The sequence below is a fragment of the Notolabrus celidotus genome, chromosome 20 (assembly GCF_009762535.1).
Source record: "Notolabrus celidotus isolate fNotCel1 chromosome 20, fNotCel1.pri, whole genome shotgun sequence".
NCBI classification, from domain to species: domain Eukaryota; kingdom Metazoa; phylum Chordata; class Actinopteri; order Labriformes; family Labridae; genus Notolabrus; species Notolabrus celidotus.
Window position 1 is genome coordinate 2,072,924 of NC_048291.1, and position 10,704 is coordinate 2,083,627.

The window sequence follows — 10,704 nt, forward strand, 5'->3', positions numbered from 1 at the left end:
ACAAAGGATGAGTGGACTGCAATTGTAAAGGACATATACTCCATGGAAAAACTCACCTTCTTCTTAACCTTCCTCTTGTGTTAGCTTTCTGCTACCATCTCTTGTGTTAACAGGTCAGTTTTGACCCATGTCTTAAATCAGCTATAAAATACACTAAAACCAATTTACTATCATCCAAATTGTTTCTCATCTCTTGGTTACCTTGTTAGGTATCTTATCCATGAAAATATTGGTTTTTATATTTTTGGTGTGGCCTCTGGGCCTTTTGTTTGTCAGTATACGCCTCGATTTCCATTTTAAAACATGGTAAATTAAACCTCAAGAGAATCATATAAATAAATTAAAGGTTGTTGTGTTACCTGACTATTACTGAGAGGTATTAAAACACATCTCTGAAATCAATTTGGTTTATTTATTTTTCATTTTAATATTATTAACTATAGTTACATCTATGGTGTTACAGGTCAATTTCAACCCATATATATTTACTTTAATTACTTTAATTACTTTAATTACTAACCATAGAATCACCATAAATAATAATCATTAATAACCATAGACCTTTCTGGAGTCCCTGAGCTCCCTTGTCTCGTAGGTTCCTCTGGACCTCTGCTGTAGATTCCTTTTTTTGGATCTGTTATTCATTCATTCATTCATTCTTTCTTTCCTTCTTTCTTTCTTTCCTTTCATTCCTTTCTTTCATCCCTTCCTTCCTTCCTTCCTTCCTTCCTTTCTTCCTTTCCTTCTTTCTTTCTTTTCTTCCTTCCTTCTTTCTTTCTTTCCTTCCTTCCTTTCTTTTCTTTCTTCTTCATTTCTTTCATTCCTTTCCTTTCATTCCTTTCTTTCATCCCTTCCTTCCTTCCTTCCTTCCTTTCTTCCTTTCCTTCTTTCTTTCTTTCATTCCTTCCTTTCTTTCTTTCTTTCCTTTCATTCCTTTCTTTTTCCTTTCCTTTCATTCCTTTCTTTCATCCCTTCCTTCCTTCCATCCTTCCTTCCTTTCTTCCTTTCCTTCTTTCTTTCTTTCATTCCTTCCTTTCTTTCTTTCTTTCCTTTCATTCCTTTCTTTTTCTTTCATTTCTTTTTCCTTTCCTTTCATTCCTTTCTTTCATTCCTTCCTTTCTTCCTTTCTTCCTTTCCTTCTTTCTTCCTTTCCTTCTTTCTTTCATTCCTTCCTTTCTTCCTTTCCTTCTTTCTTTCTGTCATTCCTTCCTTTCTTTCTTTCTTTCCTTTCCTTCCTTTCATTTCTTTCTTTTTCTTTCTTTCTTTCATTTCTTTTTCCTTTCCTTTCATTCCTTTCATTCCTTTCTTTCATCCCTTCCTTCCTTCCTTCCTTCCTTCCTTCCTTCCTTTCCTTTTTTCTTTCTTTCATTCCTTCCTTTCTTTCTTTCTTTCCTTTCATTCCTTTCTTTCATCCCTTCCTTCCTTTCTTCCTTTCCTTCTTTCTTTCTTTCATTCCTTTCTTTCTTTCATTCCTTTCTTTCTTTCTTTCTTTCTCTGTCTCCTTTTCTCATCCCGTCCTTTCCTTCCATCATTCCTTCACCATTTATTCTCCTCTTTTTCTTTCTTCTGGTCTCCCTCTCTTTTCTCTTTTCTTAGACCTTTCTGGAGTCCCTGAGCTCCCTTGTCTCGTAGATTCCTCTGAGCTGCCGACTCCAGCTGATACGGACGTACTGGACTTCAGCGGCAACAGCTTCTACTACTCGTCTCATCACTATCACCTCTCTCTCTTACTCCCCTCTATCTGTCTTTACAGACCCAACTCAGTCGAGGCATGATGGCTGTCTAACATGAGTCTGGTCCTGCTGGAGGTTTCTGCCTGTTAAAGGAAGTTTGTCCTCTCCACTGTAACTAGCTAAATACCGCAATGTGCATTGCTCATGATGGATTAAGGTGGGGTCAGACTGAGTCTGATCCTGTCTTGGTGTTGGGTCTCTGTTCATAATTTGACATAGAGTGGTCTAGACCTGCTCTGTTTGTAAAAGCGTCCTGAGATAACGTTTGTTGTGATTTGGTGCGATACAAATAAAGATTGATTGATTAAGCATCCAGGTGTTCCTCATCAATGACTTTCCACATGTCGCCATGGACTTTTCTTCCTTCAAGGTTTGTCATAGCAGGTGTTTTTACACAACTGACTCTCGTCACAGCAAACTTTGTGATTCCAGGGGTCATTTTGATGACATGTGCAGCAGCTGCCCTTCCATGTGCATCATGAGGTACTGAGCTCCAAAAGATCTTACCATTAAACCAGTAAATTGACGTCACATGTCTTGATATGCTTGTCTTTGTTTGTTTTGTTTTTGTGCAGGTAAACTGGATAACAATGCAAAATGAGAATCCCCTAAAGCTCACATGATTGGGAAATGAGCTGGCTGTCAGTGTGTTGACTGACAGTTCACTTAGGATTTCAGTTTTTGCACTAATTGATGCTTTTTTATTTTATTTTTATGACCGGGTCAAAACTGACCCTAACAACACAAAGGTTATAATTTCAACCAGAGCAAGTTTAATTTTGTTGAAATAGTGGGTCCTGACAAAGTCAAAAAGCCCTGATGCAATGGAACTAATTGATGTGGTTCTTTTATGCATTTAAAAACTAAAACAGATCAGGGGAGACTGTAACACAAGAGGAAGGTTAAGACTATGAGCTGATGAATGAGTGAAATACTGGAAAGAATGGAACTCATACACCAGAGTTTGTAACCCTTCATCTGTGTAGATGATATATATAGTTTTGTACTATTGAATGGCCTGGAACTTATTTTATTTCTTTTTTCCCTTTGTAAACCTGAAACTAAAATAATATAAATGCACTTTTTCTTTCTTCCCTAAATGAAATCACTTCACCACAAATGTGACACAACTACTCACTCATCTTCCCTCACAAAGACAGAAGGTGACTCACCTGTTGAGCTCTCAGCTTGCTCCTGCCCTGCGTCTTCCAACCACCCTCACTAAATGTTAAATTACAAACTTAAACATCAGTTAATGCAAAAAGTGTGGACTGAATGGTTGATATTTTAACATTTAAAGAGGACTGACGCTGCTCTAGCCACTTTAGGAAACTCCTTCAAGCTGTTGTAAGCAGTTTCCTGTAGGTGTGCACACCTGATTCCCTCCTGCTGATTGAATCCTCTGATCCAGACATTTTCACATGAAATATTAAATATTTTTTTAATGATTCAAGAGACTTTTTATGGTTTTATTTCTGCTGTTGTTTTAAAAATATGTAAAACAAAAGTATGTTTAATAACAGGCTGATATTAAGGCACGTTCTGGGCTGTAAACGTATTCTTATGACACACCGCCCCCCTGTGGTCGCTGTGTGGTGTTGTTGTGTGATCGATTGTGCGGTGATCGATTGCTCCTGCCTGCACAGTCACAACCAACAGAGCCCAGAGCGCAGAGATGGCCGCGCTAGCATCGCCGCTCCGAGTCTGCAGAGGAATCCTGAAGGAGCTGCGGATCGTCCAGGGACCGGGTTACAAAAAGTCTCTGGCCTACAGCTACGTCCTGGACCAGTACCGGAAGAACAAGGTGAGTTTATCACCTCCGGCTGGGGTTTCAGGTCTCAGCTAACGTTAGCTGCGGTGGCTAACTAGCATAACAAACTGCACAGGGAGAGCTAGCTAACCCTGCTACTCCTGAAGGATAACGTGTGTGTGTTTAGTTATTAAAGTGAGGATATTATGGGATATGTAGTGATTTAGTAACGTGAGAGTATAGAGAGTGTGAGTCAGGACACAGGAGAGGAGTTACAGCCGGCTGTGTGGTGTTTAAAGAGACTCTGTGAGGCAAGGTGACTGAAGCAGAGGACATGCTAACACCTGTAGCACACAGATAACAGTGGACTCTCTCCATCAGGTAGCTTATATAAGAAACTCCTCACAACTGAATCACATTAAATACCATCAGGTATGTTTTAAACTTTGTGTTTATTCAGCCTCTGTAATAATATGAATATAAATGTATGATTAAAGAGCATTTTATGCATTTTATCTTATTAAAGCTCCTGTCAGGAGTTTTCCTCTTAATGACCTACAATAACAAACAAGACCATCATCCACATGATTAGTTAATCTTTGTTTTTAATCTCTGACTCACTAAAACACACTCTTTGTTGTGAAACTTAACAGAAACCTGATGGAATCAATATTTCACAGGCTTGAAACTGGGTTTTTAAAATCTGTAAACTCCCTGACAAGTCTAAATATATACTGGGTTTGGATCAGTCCATTATGGTCTAGAGCAGGGGTGTCCAAAGTACGGCCCGGGGGCCAATTGCGGCCCAAGGTCCATTTATTGATGGCCCCAAGCTTCCATCTTAAAACGTGTTATTTATAGCACAGATATTAATCACATTCTGAAACATCTGTACATTTGCAGTTTCTTTCAAGCGCACAAACAAAACCAAAGTCAATCCAGAAACGTCTCAAAAAGCTTCATATGGACTACTTGTATAAAGCCAATGCACTTGGAACTCTGCAACATGGCAATAAAGAAGAAACACAAGAACTCTTAAAGTTGACAGGTTTTCAAATTAATGTTTTTATCATGATGTGAAAATGTTCTTGACACAAAAGAGGACACAAGACAAGATCAAAATTATGAAATTGTGCAGAAAAGGCAAAATTTTGGTGAATAAAAATAGTTTAGAACTCAGGAAAATAATTATTTTGTTCTTAAATTGTTGTCTGCTTGTCAGAAAAGTCTTAAAAACAACATGAAGAAGAAGTGTGGTGAAATCCAGATCATGATCCTGCCATAGGAAAATAATGATACAATATTTTTTCCCACATTGCCCGACCATTTTCCTCCAGAAGAAGATAATGTTTGCTAATGTTTACGTGGCTTATGGAGAACTGAGGACTTCCTAGTTATTGTTTTATTGAGAACATTTTTAAAATAATTGTTATTAAAAAGAGATTTGATAGAAAACTTATGATTCCAAAGTTTCAGTAGGAGCCACTGGCCCTGAGTTATTCTGACAACATCATATGTGGCCCTCTTTGAAAAAAGTTTGGACACCACTGGTCTAGAGCAAGGGTTCCCAAACTTTTCAGCCCATGACCTCCAAAAAATAGGTGCCAAAGACTCTCGACCCACACTGTCCCTCTAAGTGATTTAATGTGGCTTCATTTAGCTGGTCTGCAGAAAATGAGCCTACCTGTATGAGCATGTGTCTGTGTTTACTGTGCTGTTATGAATGAACCTCCTGCTACTGATGCTTTAGATCATTAACTGTTCACTTACTCTAAACTTAGGAGTCATCTGGAAACAAAGAAAGACAGAAAACTCATTACATTTAGTATTTTCAAGGTTTTATTTGAAGTTAAGCTACTACTTCTGTTCATATTTTTTACTATAATTGGTCAAATGTACTGTTTTTAAATCATTAAGGAAAAAGAAGTCACCAAAACATGATTCTATCCTCACATTAAGGAATAGAGATTGTTAAATCAAAACCAGGATCGGATCGGCTAGTATCTGTATCGGCACATAGCAAAGCCCAGGCATCGATATCGGTATCGGGATCTAAAAAGTAGGATTGGTGCATCCTTAATTTTAAAGTGCTGCGATGTCCCTTAGAATCAGTTAAGTTCTCCTAACTCTGAAGTGTCGACTCAAGGAGAGACAGTCTGATTAGCCTGTAGCGGTTAGCTCGAACTCAAAGTACTTCATGATGTTTGAATCCAGTTTGACACAAAGTGCAGATCACTTCAGACCCGTCAGTCGAGCCGTCTGGGAGTTTGAACGTGCAGAAGTGTCATGTTTCTATCCCAGCTGCAGCAGGAAGCAGGAAGACACTGCAGCTGTGACTACGGAGTCCTAAAACGGACAAAATTGACCAAGATTTAAAAATTGCATATTAATATCTGGCTAAATCTCATTTAGATGAACGTGAAAACACTGACAGCCCAAATTAAACTCCCAATCAGTCTGAGGAAAACATTTAAAGTGAAGTGAATCATCTCTGACTGCGTGTGCATTAAAATCTCAGCATTAATCAGTGTATACCCTCGTGTCCACCTCAGCGCGGGCTGTTTGTATCGCCGCACAGTGGAGCTGCCAGTTCGGATGAAGGCCGGGGACTGTTGGGCATATAGGCTTAAAGCTGGGATTGTTCATGCTTCAGAGGACGTGGCTCGGCAGGGTGGTTGAATGCTTGTGCGGTCACTGAAGCAAAACAGCTCGGAGCAACTCTTGCTTGTCAGTGTGTGTTTGTCGCCGCTCTGCAACCACCCGGAGGCATGAGAATGTATACGTCCAAGTCTATAGGGACCGGACGGATGCTCGGCGACGTCCGTGTGGACGTAGAAGAATAACCTACGAGCAGAAAAGCCCGCTGTCCTCACACGTTTGTTTATGTTGTGGTACGTTCCTGGAGGACTCTGTGTGTCCCACCAGTCAGACCTCCAGCTCCTCTTTATGTTCACTTTGTTTTATCTCTTCAAAGAGAAGAAAGATCCTTCCTCTCTGCAGACCGCTGTTATCTAATCATGTAAATTCATGATTCATGTTCCTCCTCCTCCTCTCCTCCTCACAGGTAACAGGAGAAAGGTACTGTCGGGCCCAGCAGGAGGCTCACCATGACGCACACACCTACCTGTGTTTGTTGGCCTCCACCAGGAACCACATGATTCTGCACAACCTCTATCACGGCAAGGGAGAACGCAGCCCGCAGGAGGCGGCCGGCATGGTGGGGCTCAGGCTGCCCACTCAGCCGGGAGGTAAAGGCTGGGAGAAGTGAGGACGTGGGAGGGTGCGACATCCGAGGGACACGTTGACTCTCTGTAGAAAAGACTTTTTCTGTGGCGGATCCATCCGGTCCTGGAAACACACACGGCAAAGTATTTGGCAGGTTTGGAGGTTTCACCGTGATGGACTGATGGAGGAGACTTCCTGTCTTCCTGTTCTGTTCCTCTATCAGTCTAAGGGAATAAACACGAGGAGGATGTGATCAGAGAGAGTTTAAAGTGACTGTGAAACATGTAGTCTGATGATTATCTGTTAAACTGTAAATATAACAAACATGTAACATCCACACCCTGATTTATCTGTTATCTTCCAAACTGTTAACAAGCATTTAAAGGGACTGTACGTACATTTCTGTTTCATCTATTTGTCCCATTAAAATCTGTCTCTTAAGTTTTGGGGATTTTTTTAGTACCTGGTGTTACTCACACATCCTGAGTCTGTCTCATTTAGAAATCTAATCCATCTTATGATGAGTTTACAGGCAAGATGCTGCATTCACATCCAACAAAAATGAGGTGGGAGAACCACGTCCTGCAGCAGCAGCCAGAGTTTATAATTACAACTTTTATAAATAAATAAATAAAAAAGGAAATAATAAAACATTAAATTATCAAATAAATAAATTTAAATTAGTTAAATATATTTAAAAAAAATACATGTAATTAATTTAAGATGAAAATAAATACATTCAATTAATTAATTAATTAGATAAAAATAATTTCAATAAATGTTTTAAATAAAAAAAATTAATTTAATTAATGAAATACAAATTAAATTCCATTAATTGAATAAAATGAAAATGAATACATTTAAATAATTAACGAATTAGATAAAAAATATATACATTCAAATTAGTGAAATAAAATACAAATAAATACATTCAATTTATGAATTAAATTAAATGAAAATAAATACGTTCAATTAATTAATTAAATAAATAAAATGAAAATAAATACATTAAATTAAGTACTTAAATAAAAGATAAATACATTCAAATTAATTAAATAAAATAAATGTATTTAATTAATTAAATAAAAAAATACATTCAAATTCATTAAATAAAATGAAAATAAATACATTTAATTAGTTAATTAATTAGATAAAAAATACATACATTCAAATTAGTTAAATAAAATACAAATAAATACATTCAATTAAAATATAAATAAATATGTTCAATTGATTAATTAAATAAATAAAATTAAAATGAATACATTCAATTAATTACTTAAATAAAAGATAAATACATTCAAATTAATTAAATAAAATAAATGTATTTAATTAATTTAATAAAAAAATACATTCAAATTCATTAAATACAATTAAAATAAATACTTTTAATTAGTTAATTACATAAAAAATAAATACATTCAAATTTGTTAAATAAAATGAAAAAAATAAGACTCAAGAAGAGAAGATTTCACTGACTCAGCGAGCCTTATCTCCTCAGGGAGATTGTTCCAAAGTCGAGGAGCTCTGATGGAGAAAGAAAGAGGAGAGAAGAGAGGACTCAGGAATGTGATGTCGTCTGTTAAAACCAGGGAGATAGAGAGAGCGTTCTCAACCTGAGTCAGTCGAGGTACTGCTTTCAGTTTAATGTGATGCACAGGGATGATGTGCACGGTCATGGAGGTTGTGCTGCTGCAGATCTGGGCCAGGAGATTTTTACTCTTGCTGAGTAAGTAAGTAAGTAAGATTTATTTATAGAGCACCTCTCAAGAACAGATGTCACAAGGTGCTTTACAACAACAACAATAGAAAAACATTAAAAGGCAAAACAGCGATTTCAAATACAAAACCATGACATAAAAAAACAGACAGATTAAACAAAGGCAAGTCTAAACAGAGAGGTCTTCAACTGCTTTTTAAACATGTCCACAGAGTCCACAGATCTCAGTTCCAGAGGGAGACTGTTCCAGAGTTTAGGACCAACAACCTGGAAAGCAGAGTCCCCTTTTTTAACCTGGTACGAGGCACAACCAGTAAACCCTGATCAGAGGACCTCAGAGTCCTGCTGGAGTCATAAGGCTTCAGCAGCTCCCTGATGTAGACTGGAGCCTATCCATTGAGCACTCTGTACACAACAACAAGAACTTTAAACTGGATCCTACGTTTGACTGGAAGCCAGTGCAAAGAAATGAGGATCGGTGTAACATGAGATCTCCTCGATGATTTGGTCAACAGTTTAGCAGCAGCATGTTGGACCACTTGTATGCAGTTCAGGGAAGCATTGCTAAGACATATAAAGAGAGGATTACAATAGTCCTAGCAAGGTGACACAAAAGCATGTATAATCATTTCCAGCTCAGCTGTGGACACAAAAGGTCTGAGTTTGGTGATATTTCTTAAGTGATAAAAAGAAGAACATACCAAACTATTCACATGCTGGTCCAGGCTAAGGGCCTGGTCCAATTGGACCCCTAGATTGAGTAGGGCAGGTTTAACCGCAGAGGACAAAAACCCGAGGCTTCTCCTCACCTCAGGAACAACACGATCAGGAGCTGAGATAAGAACTTCAGTCTTATCTGAATTCACCTGAAGGTAATTCTCTGCCATCCAACTGAGGCTCTCCTGGTTAAATAAATAAAGATAAATACCACCTTGCAAGAAATTAGCTTTGGTAAAATGAAGCCAAACTTTGCAAACTCACTTAATCAGACAACATATTTATGTTTGTGCATCAGTGATGTCATATTTGAGAGACCACATTGAGTCACAAGACCCACAAGATCGGATAGCAGAATCAATACACTCAAAGTTATTGATGTTCAGGGTTTGAAGAACCCAGAAGGAGGTATCAGGTGTCTGTCCTCGTCTCTGTTCTTATCCCAGGAGGATGAAGGGAGTACCAGCTTTCTTATCATGAGGTATTGAGGAAAAACAAGATGAGAACTGGAACTAACATCACCAGAAAACAGTAAATAAGATGTCTGGAAGTGTGTCTGCTCAGGGCCTCCATACATGTCACATAAGCTGAGTGCCTTCTCATCCTGAAGTCACCGTTTCCTCAGTTTTCTCTGACTCTTTGCAGTTTTCCTCTCACTGATATCACCTCTGCATTCTCTCCTGTGCGGCGTCCCTTTCCTCTGACCCCACTCATTAAACCTTTTGACCTTTTTCATGTTTTAATGCATCTCCTGGAACACATTTAACCCCGGCTGCAGAGCTGCAGAGTTGCAGAGCTGCAGAGTTGCAGAGCTGCAGAGTTGCAGAGCTGCAGAGTTGCAGAGCTGCAGAGTTGCAGAGCTGCAGAGCTGCAGAGCTGCAGAGTTGCTTCTGTGTATCAGTGTCTGCAGGGGAGGGTTGAAGGCAGCTTGAGGCCGCACACAGAGGTAAACTCAGGCCGGAGTGATGCTGTCTCTGTGAAACACTGTGACATTATGTAAGTCCAACAAATCACAACAAGGCATGTCACACAGAGGGCAGGAGGAGCAGGACTCTTCTCAGTGTCTGCACAGGAAAGCTTGGATGTAATGGAGACCATATTCAAATGAATTCACACATTATATAACGAGATGCTGTTAAGAGGAGCGCGGTGACTGAGACAGAATCATGTCCCTCCGTGTGAAGCTCTCTAACACACTACATCTGCTCCTCTGGCCCTGATGATATCCGTCCCCTGCTTCCATAAAACCCTCCCTGAACTCTCCGGAGCTGACTAACGCTGCCCTCAGTGTGAATTTAAATAGACTCACCCCAAAGCAAACAACTCACAGTGACACAGGGAGGAAGACGTGCACCCATGCTGCTGCCCCAAACTATCACACGCACACGCACACACACACACTCAGCCCAATGCAAACTGACAAACCAACGGCTTGTGTCAAAATGTGTGCTGCACAGAGAGCAGGATGTAAATGTGTTCCTCTGGTTTCTGCATCACGGCGCAGGCTGCCCTGACAAACACTGAGAGGGGAACCCAAGCTGGAGCTGCGTGCGTCTGAA

The 10,704-nt window shown here is 39.2% G+C and overlaps 1 protein-coding gene and 1 long non-coding RNA gene across 2 annotated transcripts in view; one reads left to right on the top strand and one right to left on the bottom strand.

The window, feature by feature from the left end:
* Nucleotides 1-3,118, bottom strand: part of LOC117832907 — a 22,004-nt gene extending 18,886 nt beyond the window's left edge. Inside the window, exon 1 of the long non-coding RNA XR_004635282.1 lies at nucleotides 2,906-3,118. This is a non-coding gene — a long non-coding RNA (uncharacterized LOC117832907). The remainder of the gene's footprint in view (nucleotides 1-2,905) is intronic.
* A 189-nt stretch (nucleotides 3,119-3,307) lies between these two features.
* fmc1 (formation of mitochondrial complex V assembly factor 1 homolog) lies at nucleotides 3,308-7,149 on the top strand. The gene is made up of 2 exons (XM_034712228.1): nucleotides 3,308-3,537; nucleotides 6,548-7,149. Exons 1-2 carry the CDS (start codon nucleotides 3,409-3,411, stop codon nucleotides 6,749-6,751), a joined length of 333 nt encoding a protein of 110 aa, XP_034568119.1. The 5' UTR covers nucleotides 3,308-3,408; the 3' UTR covers nucleotides 6,752-7,149.
* The last annotated feature ends 3,555 nt before the right edge of the window (nucleotides 7,150-10,704 follow it).